Consider the following 18,802-nt stretch of genomic DNA (forward strand, 5'->3'; position numbering starts at 1 on the left):
AAGAAAATGTATTCATATCAAACTGAATTATGAAGTAGCCCCGGAAAATTGGGGTCAGTGATGGATCCCTTTGATTTTTTTTTCTAGTAGCTGTATGTCCATATCACTGAGGTCTGATTTGAAATACAAATTAAGTGAAGTAGTGCAGCATAAATCATCAAGGATATTTTAAAAAAGAATAAAAAAAATCTGCTGATGACTGTCGTTTTTGTGCGTCTGAACAGTTTTTATGTGATTGTCTCTGTGAAACTATGTGCACATTGACGATGCTGTAGCGTAGGAGGCACAGCAGGCCATCTACTAATCTGAAGGTTGGTGGTTCTATTTGTTGCTGTTCCAGTTCTGCAAAGTATCCTTGGACAAGATATTGAACCATGTGGGGACCACAGACTTCAACGAGTCCCTGGCGAAGTCTGTGGTCCCCACATGCTTCAAAAGATCCACCATCATCCCTGTGCCCAAGAACAGCAAACCCTCATCCCTGAACGATTACCGGCCAGTTGCACTGACCTCGGTAGTAATGAAGGTGTTTGAGAGGCTGCTGAAGAACATCATCTCCTCCTCCATCCCAGACACCACAGATCCGCTGCAGTTCGCCTACAGATCCAACAGATCCACAGAGGATGCCATCGCCCACGTCCTACACACCACTCTCAGCCACATGTACAAGAAACAGGGTAACTATGTGCGAATGCTGTTTGTTGATTACAGTTCAGCGTTTAACACAATAGTGCCCTGCAGACTGTTCACAAAGCTCAGGGATCTGGGACTTAACAGCCGTCTGTGTGCATGGGTGTTGGACTTCCTCACTGGCAGAACTCAGGTGGTGAGGGTGGGCAGGTGCTTCTCCAACAGCATCACCATCAACACAGGAGCACCTCAGGGATGTGTCCTCTCACCACTGCTCTACTCCCTCTACACTTCAGACTGTGTGGCCACCCATGGCTCCAACACCATTGTGAAGTTCGCTGACGACACAGTGGTGTTGGGTGCCATCTCCAACAATGATGAGGCGGCCTACATGGATGAAGTGAAGAATCTGGCATCGTGGTGCCAGGACAACCACCTCCAGCTGAACGTCGGCAAGACCAAGGAGCTGGTGGTGGACTTCAGAAGGGGTCAGCACAGAGACTACAAGCCCATTATCATCAATGGAGTTCCAGTGGAGAGGGTGCAGTCCTTCAAGTCTCTTGGTGTCCACATCTCCTCAGACCTGACATGGGCTGCCCACATTCAGGTCCAGACCAAAAAGGCTAGGCAGCGCCTGTATCACCTACGACAACTGAGGAAGTTCAGGGTCTCTCCAAAGATCCTCAGGATTTTCTATACAGGCGCTGTGGAGAGCATCCTCACACAGAACATGACATCGTGGTTTGGGAACAGCTGTGTGAAGGACCAAAAAGCTCTCCAGAGAGTGATCCGTACAGCAGAACGCTGCTGCAGGATTGCTCTCCCCCCGCTTCAGGACACCTACACCAGGAGATGCCGGACTAGAGCAGCGCAGATACTGAAGGACCCGTCCCATCCTGGCAACAAACTGTTCCAACTTCTGCAATCTGGTAGAAGGTTCCGCATCATCCGGGCAAGGACAGAGAGACTCAAGAGGAGCTTCTATCCCCAAGCCATCCGTGCCCTAAACACACACACCCGCCCTCTCACATCATCTATAATTGACCGAGACAGGACTCTCTTCCAGACACTCTAAACCCAGGCACAATGTACATTCCGAATTCCTTTAATTTTAAATATGTTTATATTGTCTATTCTGTAAAATAGTCAGATGTCTATTCATATTAATGTACAGATGTACACATTCACCCTATATATATATATATATATATATATATATATGGTAAATGGTAAATGGCCTGTATTTATATAGCGCTTTACTAGTCCCTAAGGACCCCAAAGCGCTTTACATATCCAGTCATCCACCCAGTCACACACACATTCACACACTGGTGATGGCAAGCTACATTGTAGCCACAGCCACCCTGGGGCGCACTGACAGAGGCGAGGCTGCCGGACACTGGCGCCACCGGGCCCTCTGACCACCACCAGTAGGCAACGGGTGAAGTGTCTTGCCCAAGGACACAACGACCGAGACTGTCCGAGCCGGGGCTCGAACCGGCAACCTTCCGATTACAAGGCGAACTCCCAACTCTTGAGTCACGATCGCCATATATATATATATATATATATATATATAGAGATATATATCTCTATATATATATATCTATCTCTATCTCTCTCTATATATATCTATCTCTTTCTCTCTATATATATATCTATCTCTATCTCTATATATATATATATCCCTAAGGACCCCAAAGCGCTTTGTGATGCATTCATCAGAGTATGAATGCTAGACAGCAAGCACTTAGGTAAAACAAGTGGATTGCATGAATGAGGGATGTTGTACAAAGCGCTTTGAGTGAGATATAAGAACCGGTCCGTTTACCATATTAAACAAATTTAACCCTTGTGTAGTGTTCGTATTTTTGTTACTCAGCCAGTGTTCATGGGTCTGGTGGACCCGCTAGAGTTTTGGCTTTCCAAATTAACACTATCAAACAATTTTATGTTAAATTACTCAACAGATGATTACTTCATCCCAATTACAAGCCACATGAACAGCAAACATGGTTAATTTTTTCCCTTTACCTTTGTTAGATCACATTTATGAATTAATGTGCTTCTCGTTTTTTTGTTTTTTTTTTAATAAAATGTTATAAAAAAATAAATCAGTTATAATCAAGTGGAGTGAGTGGAAAGACACAACACATTTACACGTGAAGCAATATGTTTCACAACTAAATCAGCTGCTCATCAATGGTGACATTAGGCCCAGGTTTGTAAAACAGGGGGAGGTGGTGCACATACTTATCCCACACTGCCCTGATGGCAGCTAGCTTGTCTCTCTGCCGTCGAGCTGGTCTGTCGTCTCGGTTATCAAAAAGGAATAATCCTGGAAATTTTGTGGAAGTTTTCCAGAGACATTGATGCACGGAAAGGTTCTTGCCGGTTTCTGCATCCCACAGGGATTCTGTGGATTCCCCTTTGGACCTGAAAACTCCAGCAAGGATAAGAACCCCAAAGTAGGCCTTTGGGGTTCTTAGATGAATTTGGTCCATCTCCTTCCACCTCTCTCCAAAAACACACCTTCCTTCTAGATTACTGCAATGCAGAAAAAATTTCTGGATGGAATCTGGGATGAAAAGCTCAAATGATGACTTGATGTCCTGCACATGAGTAACTGCCAGCCGTGTTGGCCCTGGCTTATCACAGTAACAGCTCTGCAGGGTGGCTTATTTCTTGGGCAAGAAGACCATTCAATGTCACCAGTTACTGACATCCATATTTCTTCACTTGCTGTCTGGTGGGCTTGTTCTGGTCCTGGAGCTGGCTGCAGATGGGGTACTCGTCTTCGTTTTGTTACTAAATGGTGCTCAACCTCATCCTCTTCTTCAAAGTCACTGTCAGACTCTGAATTTTCAGAAATGTGAAATATTCTGAAACCTCTTTGTCAACATCATCATCCGAAGCCCCTCTCTCTTCCAAAATCAATTGCATGGCCCTCGCAGTAGATAATCTTTTGCCATCTTGATCAGTTGTGATAAAGAACCACACTGGCAAAGTCTTATTTATAGTATTATGCCCCTAATTTGCAGGTGGGACAGGGTATGAGAAAATAAAATTTGGATCTCTCAAGAAAGAGGGTAAAATGTGTGGGATGTAAGAGCAGACGGTGCTGATAGTTGAATTTTCAACAATGTTGCAACTTTGTGCGGAGCAGGAGGGGAAGAAAACACTATCAGCAGCACCAGAAAGGAGGAAGACAGAGTATGGGAACACAGGACCTACACTTTCAACACTTTTATTAGACCTGGGTCCAGTGGACCCGAACACCTTGTATGTAATGTAAATGCGTGGGGGGAGGTACAGTATGAGGTCATTGAAAATTAGTTTGGATTTATGTTCTTCACAGAAAATAAGCCAAAGCCAATGAGTTTCAGGTTGAAAAAATAATTCATTGTTTAATTTTTCTCTTGAGAAAAACTGAAAACGGGTCTCACAGACCCGAACACCATACAAGGGTTAAAGGACTGTTTTCTATATTTGCACAATATCTCTAGAATTAGAAACATCCTGTCTCAGAGTGATGCTGAAAAACTAGTTTATGCATTTATTACTTCTAGGCTAGACTATTGTAATTCATTATTATCAGATTGTCCTAAAAACTCCCTGAAAAGCCTTCAGTTGATTCAAAATGCTGCAGCTACAGTCTTGAATATTCAGACCTCATTAAAAAAACTCTCATAGTACTGTTTCCTTCCAATAGAGCCACAGACTACTGTCTTACTTGTGGTTTCTATAGTATTTGAAAGTAGAATGGGAGACAGAGCCTTCAGCTTTCAGGGCCCTCGTCTTTGGAACCAGCTTCCAGACACCGTCTCTACTTTTAAGATTGGGCTTAAAACATTCCTTTATGATAAAGCGTATACAGTACCAAGAGGTGGATCAGGTGACCCTGAATCCTGCAATATAAAACACCTTGAGGCAACTATTCTATTGTTTTGGCGCTAAATAAATCGAATTGAATATAATGATAGGATTTGACATCATTTATACAACCAAGTTATTTTCCACTCAGACATGTTAAACAATATTCTAGCAGAAACACGGAATCATTGTTGTTGGGCATGAGTGAATGTGCTCAATTTGCTTGCATTAACATGATCTACTAAGTAAACTTGTTTAACAAATGATTTAGTTAAAAATTTTGTTAAAAGATACTAATGAGTAGGGATGGGTGTTGATAAGATTTTCACGATTCCGATTCCATTTTTGATTCTGTTTAACGATTCGAGTCTTTATCGATTCTCTTATCAATTCTTTTTAAAAAGGAGAACACTAAGGTTGATTAGCTTAGAACTTTCTTTTATATCTTCTCTTTGAACAAGATAGAAATTTAGGAGTAACATGGCCTTACAAACCCAACAGTGAGATCTTAAGAGATCCAGCCTACGGCTCTTCAATGGGTGTCACAGGGTCCCCAGGAAAAAAATTGTAAATGTAAAATAATAAAATAAATATTCTTCTGTAGCAATAACAAAGTATAACATAAATTATTCTGTAGCAATTACACAAGAATATCCAGTAATGTCCCTGCCTACAATTAAACACACTTACTGGAAATCATCTGCTATGGCAAATGGGTGCAAGCCTTTTACCACAAACTTAGTCACTGCTCGGTGACATTCGTCTATCCTGGCCTGAAAGGAGACGCTACCGGCAGACTGCAGCGAGAACTGCCAGCATCTGAGCCAGACTCTGTCTGTCTCTCTCATCATGGTCACCTAAATGCACAGTAATGGCAGGTTTTGTAATAAGGCAGATCACACTAACATACTATGCACTGTTAGTTGATTATTTACCTGCCGCATTAACGGGAGAGGACGTGCAAACGTTACCGCTGCTGCTGGGTTGAGATTCACGAGTCCGAAGCGGAATTAAAAGCACGACATTCATTTAAGGTCATCGTGTCTTTTGTGAGCAAATGCTTTTGCATATTCGTAGTGTTTCCTCCCTTAAATGAAATATCTACTTTGCAAGTATTGCAAGTTGCCCTGATGTCATCTGTTCTTCAACTTTTGAGCGTTTGAGGCGCTTAGGTACAGTGTTTCCTGCCAGGTAAATGACGCTCCGCAACATGGTGACGTCATTCGGGGCGACTGGAATCGTTTGCAAAAATGGCAAACAATTCCAAGGAATTGAAACAGTGGGAACGGGTTTTCGATACCCATGCCTACTAATGAGTGAAAATTATTATGTTATTTTAATATTTGAGAGAATGAAAAAGCACAGTTATATTAGCTTCTGCTCCAGGTGGGTTTTAAATCCAATGTGGGATCAAATGGTATGCAATTGTTAAAAAGGAAAATAACTGTAATCATTTATCTGCTATTTTCAAAGTCACTCTGGTAATAATGGATATGCAGAACTGTAATTGAGCTAAAGAACTTTCGATGAATTTATTGTTTGAGCATTTTTGGCACTTTTTTCCTTTTAACACTCTGTAAAAGGGACCTCATGTGGTGCCACACAGGAGGGCTGGAACAATCAGAGCTTGTGACCTCATAACGAAGAAAAACAAGCATCAAGCTCATCCATAACAACACTTTTGCTATCGCAGTGTGTGAAACAACAGTGTAATGCAACTACCTGCCATCCACCTTTTTTTTAAATTGGAAATTGATATATATATATATATATATATACACACACATATGTGTATATATATATATATATATATATATATATATATATATATATACACACACATATGTGTATATATATATATATATATATATATATATATATATATATATATATATATATATATATATACATATATATATATATATATATATATATATATATATATATATATATATATATATATATATACACACACAATGTATGTATATATATATATATATATATATATATATGTATATATATATATATATATATATGTATGTATATGTGCATAACAAGCACCTACACTATTTCTCAATGAGCCTCCTTTAGAAAAAGGAACTCAAAAGGACTTCTTAATGGTTTCTACTTCTACAACCAATTAACTGGAAGACATTGTGTCACTATTCATTTGTAATCATTATGTGTATTTGCATGAGTAATGAGAGAGAAATACAACACGTGAGACACTCCCTCACTGTTGATGATAAAGTTGCAGCTCGACATCTCTGATTACAAACCATTAAATAGAAATGGAGGCAGTTTGCAGTCAGTCACATCCGTCATTACGAGAGAGCATTGGTTCCTTCTATAGACATGGGAAAGCTGCAGATACCTTCCTACTAAATCTAAGTTATGACATATTGCATTATGTTAGTACTTAAAATGAGCATATAATGTAATTAAAAGACAAACAAGGATGCAGATTTCATTTAGCCTGATAATTCTTAATCCTTTAAGATCTAAATCTGATGCAGTATGTTAAATGTGTTTGAAACCCACATTAAAGAACAGAGCAGAACTTCAAGACATGCAGATTAGACAAGTATTGAAGATGATGCTTTTTCTTTGTTTTTATATGAATAGGTTCATGCCTTTTGAACCTTAAACTACAATGGACATATGACTTGCAGTGGTCCCACCTATATTTACAGTGTGCATTTCTAAGCTAAACCTTTTGAACAAAGATGTATAAACATGTCTATACTGATCTTGCAATGCCTTTGCCTGTTTGTTTTGCATATGTTTTGTATAGCACATGCTTCAAGTGAGATTTATATCAACAAAATAAAATTAATACCACTGTAACTATAGCACAGCACAGTACAAAAGTAGTCTGTCATAACAAACTGGCTGACTGATTACTCTTTGTTCATTTATATATCTGAAAACCAAAAGCATTTTCAGTTTTCCATATAATAGTAATGCACAGGAAATTATAACAGTATTAGGTAAAAAAGTATTATCAGAAAGCTTTATGAAAATATATGTGATGGAAGTGAAGAGGTTGTTAACTTACTGATGTAAGAAACTTATAATAACTGCAGAGGTCAGTATCATGACAAATAAGTGTCCCAGTCGGACTGTAAGGTACATTAAACAGCAGCATCCATCAATCACCATATGCTACTTTTTTGCTTTTGTTTTGCACTGCTATTTTCTGCAGCTGTTTTACAGTCAACATGCAGAGCTGAGTTGACCGCTTATGTTTTTCCTACCACTAAATGAATCGCTTTATGTTAATTCAGGCGGAAACATTTAATGTTCAGTGCCTAAATTCTGCAGAGTCATATCCAGGTGTTAGAGCCCAGATGCACTGGCGCATGGTTCAGCAGAAGACTTCTTGCAGCCCATTCAAAGGCTTTAACAAACCACACCAGCACTACCAAGATATGTGCTAATGTGTATGCATCTTTGTTTGCTCTACACAATAGCTATTGTGATGGGAAAACCGTGCAATACTGCCAAATATGTGTGTGTGTTACTCCAGATACTATACCGTCATCAAATATTCATTCAAATCTCTACTGAGAAAAGCCAACAATTCTGCTGCCCTATTTAACAGCAATTCTGGGTACTTTTGACAAAGGAACTTCCCTGTTCAAGGGGTCATCACTGTTTTTCTTGTCAGAATAACCTGGATGTGTCAAATACTTTTGATTAATCACAGGGTGCTTTGCAGAACATTTGCTGATTGAAATGTCAAAGTTTTGATCCAAAATTGATCCACATCATGTAAATTGTGCTTCAGTAACAAAAAGAATCATGACTGGCTCCATGTTTCATTCTTCCGGTGAAAAGCATACTTTTGTGTGTTGAAATACAGAATGAAGTTTGTTTTAATTATTCATCCTTTATGTATTTCATTTTGTGTGTGAGGTACTAGTATTAGTATTGCAAGATAAATATATATAAAAATTCCCCTCTCACCACTGTGGGCAGTCTGTCTTTCCAACTCGGGTCCTCTACCAGGGGCCTGGGAGCTTGAGGGTCCTGCGCAGTATCTTAGCTGTTCCTAGGACTGCGCTCCTCTGGACAATGATCTCGGATTTTGTTCCTGGGATCTGCTGGAGCCATTCGCCTAGTTTGGGAGAATCAAACTCCCAGGCTTAATTTTGATTTTATAGAGCAGAATCAAGCTCCCAGGCCTCTGGTAGAGGACCCGAGCTTGAAGGCTAGATTGACTGCAGGGGCGATATGGGTAATTTTATTAATATATATAACTGGACTTGCAAAAAATGCAAAAATGTATGTATTGGCTTTGATATACATTATATTATATGCACGTACCCCGTTTTTATGTGAGCTATCAGTGTGATCGGTGAAGGAGGAATAGATTTCAATCACTAAAGCAGTCATTGTTTCAAGGTTATGTGCTACTTTCAATGTATGAATAGTCAATGTGTTCATTCAAAGGAGAAAGTGTGAATGTGTCATAAATGTGGAAATGACATTATGCAGTATGTCAGCCATTCTCTTTTCCATACATTTTTTTAGGTCAGAGGTTCAAAAAAAGGCATCTTTGTCAAGTTCATGTCCCGGTTGTCAGTGCAAACAGAACATTTTGTTTGCAGCAATGTTTTCTCTAATTATGTTGTTGTTATTTTATGTCAGATCCAATTGAAGCTTGGAAAAAAGACAGAAAGACAGATGTAAGAATATGTTTATTTTTCATGTAGATAAAAGATATAGAACCAGATTTTTGTCTTGTCTTTATACTTTTGCATTCTATTCAAAAATATCAACAATAACATTAGCTTGTAAAGTGAGTGATTGCTCAATAGCACCAAATTTCAAGTATTTCAAGTTGAATACTCGCTTGAGTTATTGGAAACACTTTTACATTGTCAGTGATTTAAGTGCTGTCTCATAAGAGACAAATTAAGTGATACTTTGCTCATGAAAAAACTTGATAGATTGAAAGGCACATCAGCAACGCAGTATAACTCATGTAAAGTGTCTACCTCCAAACTTCCATCAGGTAGAAATATAAAATGAGAGCTACGAGGCATGTGACCATTTATTTTGTGGTGAGAGGAAGAAAAAAGAGGCCTTTACTGTAGAAAGCAAAGTCCTCTGACCTGTTTGTGGCCTGTTGGGTTTGATAGAAAGAAAACAAAACTGGGGAAGCTTTAAATTTGCAGGATGTTATGAAAGAGATTGAAAGAATAAATCTAAGTACAAATGTATGATTTATCTCAGCATCAACACCACACCTATTGAGACTTGCTTTTTTTATAGTGCAGAATCAATAAAAAGGGAGTGGAGAGGCCGTTGTGGGGTTTTTTTGTGGGGGTTTTTTTTTCTTTTTTCCCCCAGGTTCTCTCGTCTCCCAACATGCCTTTCTTTCACATTGTCAGAGGCTACAGTAGATGCAACCCCTTAGTTGTAGCTCCAGGGGGTCAGATAAAAGGAGCTGGAGCAGGGTCTGCTAATCTTAGACATGCAGACTCCGATTACACAGAGAGGAAGACAGAGGGCTATTTTCAAGCCTGAGAGATACAAAGATGAAATGATACAAATGACAATAGTTGTCAGATTTTTTTTCTGCTCCGTTATTGGGACATTAGTGATTTCAGTAAGTGCCAAAAGGGGCACTTAGATAGAACAGCAGCCTTTAATTAGTACCACATTTCTGCATTCCTTTCTTTTTTCATACAGTGCACTTTATTTCTGTGATATATATTGTATCTAAATTGTTGGGCATTTTTCTAGGTTTTACCCATGATGTTTACAAAAGCAAGAAACTGTTTTTAATTATCTTTTTACATCTGCAAAACATTTAGTGCATTCTGAATCTCAAGCGCATGAATCAGTCCATGTAATAAAATATTTACAGGGCAGACTCTATGCATACTCTACAAATTATTGATAAAGTAGTCTTCTGTGATCAAGTCAGTGAGCAAACAAATGGAAACATTAGAGTGTGAGTTTTTGATGCACATTATATAACTAGACAACCTCTTGCTGATCTTACTTGTGCTACAGGCATCTGATATGACACTTGTTTGCATTTTTGACCAATAAGGCAATTTTGTTATTTACAGAGAAATGCAAAAAAACTGATTTTGCAGGATTTTATATTATTGTAATGTAGGATATAATGCATTCAGTTTACTTTATTAACCCTCCTCAAAAATCTCCATTTTTGATATCAAAAAGGTGGCATTGTTGTAAGAATAGGTTTGACTGACAATAGATATTAAGACACACTTAAGTATAAAGGCACACAAGATGCAGGTAGAACCCTGATAAGAAACTGAGTAGATCTATTTTCATTCCAAGAAGAGTTTTTCTTTTTTCAGATTTTAAAAGATGAAAATCAGCAAAGTTCAGATCATGGCTCAGTCCCCTGATGAGTTGTAGCCACGGAGTAGCCTCTGGAACTGAAATACTGCTGTTTCTCTTGGTGCCACTTGAGGCTGGCTCGATCCCTATGGATCCCATGTTAAAAATGTTAGACATTTACATATTGAAAAATGTTACAACCTGTCACTAAAACAGCTTTGGCCGCTATGGATAGTAGAGCAGGGCGATATGACCAAAAATATTTATCACGATATACATTTGAAAATTTGCGATAACGATATAACTGACGATATAATTACCACTGGACAAAATACTTCACAACTCCACAAGTTAATTAGTGCAAAAATCCCCCCATCAATGTATTTTCACTTAAACAAGCAGCTGTTTTTTTTATTTGCATTAAAGTTATATAAAAATTTAACAGTGCAAATGCAAATATCTTGCTGACAGTTTAACCAAAAGGCATTTCCAGTGGAAACTGGCCGACATCCTGAGCATAACCATGTATAATATCCACAAAACTTAAAGAGGTTATACACACACAATACGGTAATATTATGTTGAAGCACAGTACGTATCACTCCGTGAGGCTCCTGCCTAATATAGCCGTAATTCTCTGACACTCTATCAAGCGGTGCGGCTTCGTAGCTTAGCAAAGTCGTACTAAAACATTTGACAGATTTTCGAGAGATTAACATGTACATAAAATCGTCTCGAGGTCAGTAAACACAACCAGAGTTCATACATAAGGCACACGGGATTATAAGGGGCACTGTCGATTTTCAGAAAAATCAAAGGATTAATTTTAAGTGTGCCGTATTTTCCAAAAAACACAGTAATAACAACGGCCCACTAGCATGCTCTACCAAAAACAGTGCTTTGTTGTGTATCTGATGGACGAAAGCTAAACCAGTTCCACACCACTGAAGTTGCAGCAATTTTACAAACCAGTTCTGGTTCATCTGTTTCATTCAACGATCTGCTTTCGACCTTCTCATTCTCCGTCGCTGCCATGCTTTCTCTGCCATGTGCATATGAAAACAAAGGCACCCATATTCTATCATGATATTTCATTTTCCTATCATTGCCCAACATTATATCGGTATTACCGTGAACAGTATGATATGGCCAATGGTGTCTTCCTCTTATAACAGCTCTGAGTTGGGTACAATTTTACAACCCATCCAACTAGATAATTGAGTTATGGGTGTGACAATGGTGACTGGCAGTGTCCTGACACAGGCAGCAGCCTGGACATCTTCAATGTGTATGTTTTGGACATTTTTAATGGATTATATATCTAACAGTATGGCTTGCTGTGTGGTACAGACAATCAATAGTTTTTACTTCAGTTTTGGTGAGTGAAACTCTTTTATTGGTCTGTTACTTAGCCCTAATAAAACTTATGAATGTAGTTTGCCAACCAAACTCGTTCGTTAGCTACTAACTTAGCACTAGAACCTTTCATCTGTTTAAGGTAACCTTTTGCAGGAGAAAAAAAATAACACACACATACATGGCAGGGGCTAAAAGTATAGCACAGAAACTGGGTGAAATAGCAGAGCCTACTTCCATCTCTTATGTTACTGTAGCTTATACAGGGAAACATTTTCTCTTGCATATCAGCTTACATGGGCAAAGCTAACTGAGCTCAAACTGAACTGACATTATCTTAATTATTTACAAGTGTCAGCTGCTGTAATAATATTTTTTTTCACTGATTTTCTTTCAGTTATGTTATGTTGAAAATACAATGTTGTAATATTAGAGCATTTTATGTAAAAAAATGTAGATTCTGCTAAGATCCCCCTTTTTTATGTTTTACATTTTGCGATTTATTTATGACCTGAACTTTATTTTCATATATATATATATGTGTATATATATATATATATATATATATATATATATATATATATATATATATATATATATATATATGTACATATATACATATATATATATATATATATATATATATATATGTACATATATACATATATATATATACATATATATATATACATATATATATACACACACATATATACACACACATATATACACACACATATATACACACACACATATACACACACATATATACACACACACATATATATATATATATATATATATATATATATATATATATATATATATATATATATATATATATATATATATATATATATATATATATATATATATATATATATATATACGGCCGCCTCGTGCTCTCGCTTCAGTATGCCACCCAAGAAAGGCCCAACACCAGAGGAGGTTGAGGACATTAAAACCTCCCTCGGAGCGCTGTGCGGAGACGTGGCCGCAGTCAGGGCACAGCAGGAGCTGCTTCTGGGGCTTCTGGAGGAGGTAAAACAGCTACGCCTCCAAAATGCCGAGAAGGACAGACGGATCATGGATCTCGAGCGGCGGGTGGATGAGCTGGAGCAGTACACCCGTACGAACGACGTGGTCATCAGCGGTATTAAAATCAAGCCGCGCTCGTACGCGCGCGCGGTGGCCGGGAACGTCGGGGAGCCCAGCGACGAGGAGACCCGCTCGGTAGAGCAACAGGTGGCGTCCTTCCTCCAAAGCAAGGGGATAGAGATGGACCTGGAGCACATAGAAGCATGTCACTCACTGCCCAGGAAGAGTGACAGACTGCCGGCCATCATTATGAGATTTGTCAATCGGAAGAACAAGGTCGCACTGCTGAAACAAGGACGCAAACTGAAAGGCACGGACGTTTTCATTAATGAGCATCTGACACGAAAAAACGCAGACATCGCGAGGAAGGCAAGGCAACTGAAGAAGAACGGTAAAATACAACATACATGGGTAACAAACTGTAAGATTTTCATTAAGCTAAACGGGACACCAGAAGAGGCAAAAGTACTGATAGTGAGGAACATGGAGGATCTGGACAAGTATAACTGACACCAATGTATCAATTACACCAGGAAATGACATGGACACGTTGAAATTAGTTCTTCAACAGAAAGTAATTGATCTAGATTGTGAATATAAGGAGCATAATATAATAGATCCAGAAATAGATTCTGAAAGTAACTTTCTCTCTTCTTTTGTTAAAAATTGTAATTATTTCACTCAGGAACAATATGAAAAAGAAATTAACCTAGACGGGAAGCTCTCATTAATTCACTTTAACAGCAGAAGTATGTACTCTAATTTTAATTTCATTAAGGACTATTTGCAACAATTTTCTCGCCCCTTTAGTGTTATAGCCATCACTGAAACTTGGTTCAATGTCGATAAAGGAATAGATTTTTGTTTGAATGGATATGATTTAAAATACATGAATAGATTAAATAAGGCGGGCGGCGGGGTTGCTATATATGTTCATAACTCTATAAAATATAATGTTGTAACAACTATGTCTATGGCTATTGATGGAATTTTGGAATGTTTGACTATTGAGATTATGAATGAAAAAAAGAGAAATGTTATAATAAGTTGTATATATCGGACACCCAGTTCAAGTATTGACACTTTTAATGAATGGATAGAAAAAACGTTTGCTTCGGTGAACCAAAAATTACTATTTATCTGTGGTGATTTTAACATTGATTTGCTAAATCCAACAAGGTTAAAAGCCATTGATGACTTTACTGACACAATGTACAGCTTATCACTATATCCAACAATAACAAAGCCAAGCAGAATAACTTCACATAGCGCCACTATTATTGACAACATTTTTACTAATGTCATGGATTTCCAAATTAATAGTGGTCTGCTTGTCTGTGATATAACTGACCACTTACCAGTTTTTACTTTGTGTGACTGTGATTTAAAAAAAATAGATACCAAGATCATGATAGCAAAGCGAACAATAAATGAAGAAGCAATTCATGCCTTCAATTTCGATTTAGCACAACAAGATTGGAGTTCGGTGTATGAAGAGTCAGATGTGGACAAGGCTTATGATAATTTTCTAGATATTTTTACTATGTGGTACAATAAACATTGTCCTGTAAACGAACACATGACAAAGTAAAAAAAAGATAAAAAGTCCTTGGCTCACAAAAGGAATTATTAATGCTTGCAAAAAGAAAAACAATCTGTATAAACAGTTTATCAAAGTAAAAACAAAAGAAGTGGAACAAAGATATAAAGCATATAGAAATAAATTGACTGATATTATAAGAACGAGCAAACAACTTTATTATAGAAGAAGATTATATGAAAATAAAAACAATATAAAAGGAACTTGGGATGTGTTAAACAACTTAATTAAACAAGGATCTTCTGGAACATCATATCCTGAATATTTTACTGATGCAAATGGTGAAAATCACAACATGAGTAATATTGTCGATGGGTTCAATAAATTCTTCATAAATGTTGGCCCTGAACTAGCAGCGGACATCCCGTGTCATAAAAATGAAAATATCAGTAATATAAAATCAAATCCCTTTTCACTGTTCCTCTCAGCTACAAATGAGCAAGAAGTAATAAATATCACATTAAAATGTAAAAGTAACTCTTCAATGGATTATCATGACATAAATATGTCTGTAGTTAAACAGGTTATTCTGAATATTGCTAGTCCCTTAACATATATCTGTAATTTATCATTTCAGTCCGGTTGTTTTCCAAAAAAAATGAAAATTGCGAAAGTAATACCACTATATAAAAGTAATGACAAACACAGTTTTACCAATTATAGGCCTATTTCTCTACTGCCTCAATTCTCAAAAATTCTAGAAAAACTTTTTAATTCAAGATTAGAAAAATTCCTTGAAAAACATCAAATAATAAATGTTGGTCAGTATGGTTTCAGAACGCAAAGAACCACTTCAATGGCGATAATTGAGGCAGTAGAAGAAATTACTGATACACTGGATAAAAATAAATATGCAGTTGGTATTTTTGTTGACCTCAAAAAGGCCTTCGACACAATCAATCACTCAATTTTACTGGATAAATTGGAAAGATATGGTATTCGAGGGAAAGCTGGTAACTGGTTAAAAAGTTACCTAACAGGTCGGGAACAGTATGTTAGCATAGGGCATTACCATTCAGAGAAACTTGGTATTACATGTGGTGTTCCCCAAGGGTCAGTGTTGGGACCAAAACTTTTCAATGTATACATAAATGATATTTTTGATGTTTCTCAAGTACTTAAACTCATACTGTTCGCAGATGACACCAACATATTTTTCAGTAGCGATGATTATACTGATCTTGTAATGACTGTAAACAGGGAGCTAAAATTAATAAAAAAATGGATGGACATAAATAAATTATCATTAAATATAAATAAAACTAAAGCAATGTTTTTTGGTAATTTAAAATATAATATAGAATTACCAATTATCATTGAAGGTGTACCAATTGATAATGTGAGTGAAAACAAATTTTTGGGAGTTATAATTGATAACAAAATTTCATGGAAACCCCACGTCAGACACATAAAAACCAAAATTTCCAGAAGCCTCGCAGTTTTGAACAAAGTGAAACAATTCCTTGATAAAGATGCACTTCGTACTCTGTACTGTACCCTGGTTCTTCCATATCTTACATATTGTGTGGAAGTGTGGGGAAATACATATAAAAATACAACTAATCCATTAGTCACAGTACAGAAACGAGCACTGCGTATTATTCACAAGGCTGGTTATCTAGATCATACTCACAAATTCTTTCTTCAGGCAAAGTTACTTAAATTCCAGGATCTGGTTAATTACAATACATCCATAATTTTGTATAAAGCTTTTACTAAACTTTTACCGGCAAATTTACAAACTAGATTTGAAATTCGAGAAAAGGTTTATAATGTGAGAGGCTTTGGAGAATTCAAATTACCCAGAACTCGAACAACCCGTAAAGGCTTTTGTGTGTCTGTATGTGGTGTGAAAATCTGGAACAGTCTGAGTTTACAATTGAAACAATGCAAAAATATTCATAGATTTAAATTTCTCTACAAACAGTTGGTCTGGTCACAGTATACTCAATGATGGGTTTTAGTGTGCTCTGTAATGTCTGTCCTCTTACCATTGCTGGTATGGATTCCAAAATAAAAAATAAAAAATAAAGTGTGCGTATGTATGTACATATATGTACTTGTGTGTGTAGATATATATGTATGTATATGTATGTGTGTCTGTTACTTGTAGTTATTACTGCCTGTTACCTGTGGTAATGCAATTTATAATTTATATATTCTGTATTCAGTTATGAAGGCTCTAATTGTTGGTTGCGAGCTGCCGCTTAAATGCTTGTATCTGCCCGGGGCTGTTGATGGGTCTGTATGCAATGATGGGCGTAGCTGCGGGAAGTTTATTGTTTTTTTTTTGTTGATGAGTGAGTATAGGGGTGGGATTTAATAAGTTTTCTTCGTCCCACTCCTTTTTCAGGCAAGTTTTGTTTTTTGTTTTGTGTATTTTATGTTCAATATAGGTATTTGTTGTGCCTGAAAATGAATAAATAAATGAAATGAATGAAATGAAATATATATATAACAAAAGGAGAAGTCCAGAAAGAGAAACTTGGAGTGCAGAACATGCATACAGCCTAATGCATAATTCTGTGTGGTATTCAATAGAAATCTTTTTTTCTGAATATGAATTTAGTCCTTGCACAGACTTGTACCATAATTTCGGGCGTTAGTGAGTTTTATAATCTCTACATGTATTTTAGTTAGCTAAGTGCTTTAATAATCCTCGATGTAACTTCAACTACTGCTATGCAATTTTATATGGGGGACAAAGTTCCTTGTTGTTTTCAAGCTACTTGAGTGTTTGCATTTTATGATTCACCAGAGCACATGGATGAACACCCATTTTGGTGAGTGTGAGCCCTAGTTGATGTGAGTGATGGCTAATAGCTGCATGATAATGAGGTGGAGAGGCGATATGGACATGGCATTCTTGTGAGTGAATCTCACCCATTAAGAGATGGATCTCTGCCCAAGCAGAAGTGTGCCACTTAATTGGTTCATTTCATTGTGGGTAAAAAGCTTTAATTGGGTGACACACTGAAAGATGGATGGATAACTTGTCCTGGAAAAAACATAGGTGGTATCTGAGGTGGATGGTTTAGTGCAATTTGCGTGTCTGTGTGGGAGTGTGTTAAAGAGAGTGGAGGCTTGAGAGAGATTATGTTAATAGTGCTCATTAGATCAACAAAGAAATATCTTGCATGAATGTGGCTGTGATACACAAGAAAGTATCTTCTAAATCCGTCATTAGAAGATTTAAGATGGCGGCGCGCACAGACGCAGCGGCCCGGAGCTCCTACACTTTTGCACTTTTGGTGGTACTGTGTATTATTTCACACAGTCTGGGGTTACTTCAATACAACAGAGAAGATCTACTACAACTAAGCCGTGGAGATCTTCAACTAACATCCGAGTATCTCATCCCCCCGGAGATCGTTAAGCAACCCCCGGGGCTACCCGCAACAGCAAGCCGCAGGAGGAGACGTTGCGAGCGGAGGCAGAAGAGAGGCAAGCGGGGAGGCCTGTGGGCACGGCTAAAGACTAGTCCGTTTAAACCACCACTCCCGATCATATTCCTCTCCAACGCCCGTTCAATCCGTTACAAACTGGATGAAATACGACTGCAGATCGCCACTCGACGGACTTTTAATAACTGTTCGTGCATGATTTTCACTGAAACCTGGCTGGACAGCGCCATTCCCGATGCGGCTATCGATCTAGCAGGCCGCACCGCCTATCGAGCCGACAGGTCTGCGGACTTGGGTAAGAAGACTGGCGGGGGGCTGTGCATCTATATTAACAACCTTTGGTGCACGAACGTCACGGTAACGGAAAAACTGTGCAGTACAGAGGTAGAACTGTTGGTGTTAAAGTGCCGTCCATTCTATCTCCCTCGGGAATTTTCTGCCGTTTACATCTGCGCTGTTTACATTCCACCAGATGCTAATGCTAAGCTAGCGTTAGCACAATTGAGCAGCAGCA

At 37.9% G+C, this 18,802-nt stretch overlaps 2 protein-coding genes across 3 annotated transcripts in view; both read left to right on the forward strand.

Annotated features, from left to right (window-relative positions):
- lingo2 (leucine rich repeat and Ig domain containing 2) overlaps positions 1 to 18,802 on the forward strand; it is a 207,147-nt gene that overhangs the window by 85,463 nt on the left and 102,882 nt on the right. The gene's annotated exons all lie outside the window — the stretch shown is intronic.
- LOC147338255 (uncharacterized) lies at positions 13,084 to 17,731 on the forward strand. Its single transcript, XM_086260197.1, has one exon. It carries the CDS (start codon positions 13,102 to 13,104, stop codon positions 13,792 to 13,794), a length of 693 nt encoding a protein of 230 aa, XP_086116323.1. The 5' UTR covers positions 13,084 to 13,101; the 3' UTR covers positions 13,795 to 17,731.

This window comes from Aulonocara sp. 'chitande type north' Nkhata Bay, linkage group LG2, assembly GCF_057382095.1.
Source record: "Aulonocara sp. 'chitande type north' Nkhata Bay isolate Kocher_YH1m ecotype deep benthic linkage group LG2, A_spYH_male_GT1.1, whole genome shotgun sequence".
NCBI classification, from domain to species: Eukaryota; Metazoa; Chordata; class Actinopteri; order Cichliformes; family Cichlidae; genus Aulonocara; species Aulonocara sp. 'chitande type north' Nkhata Bay.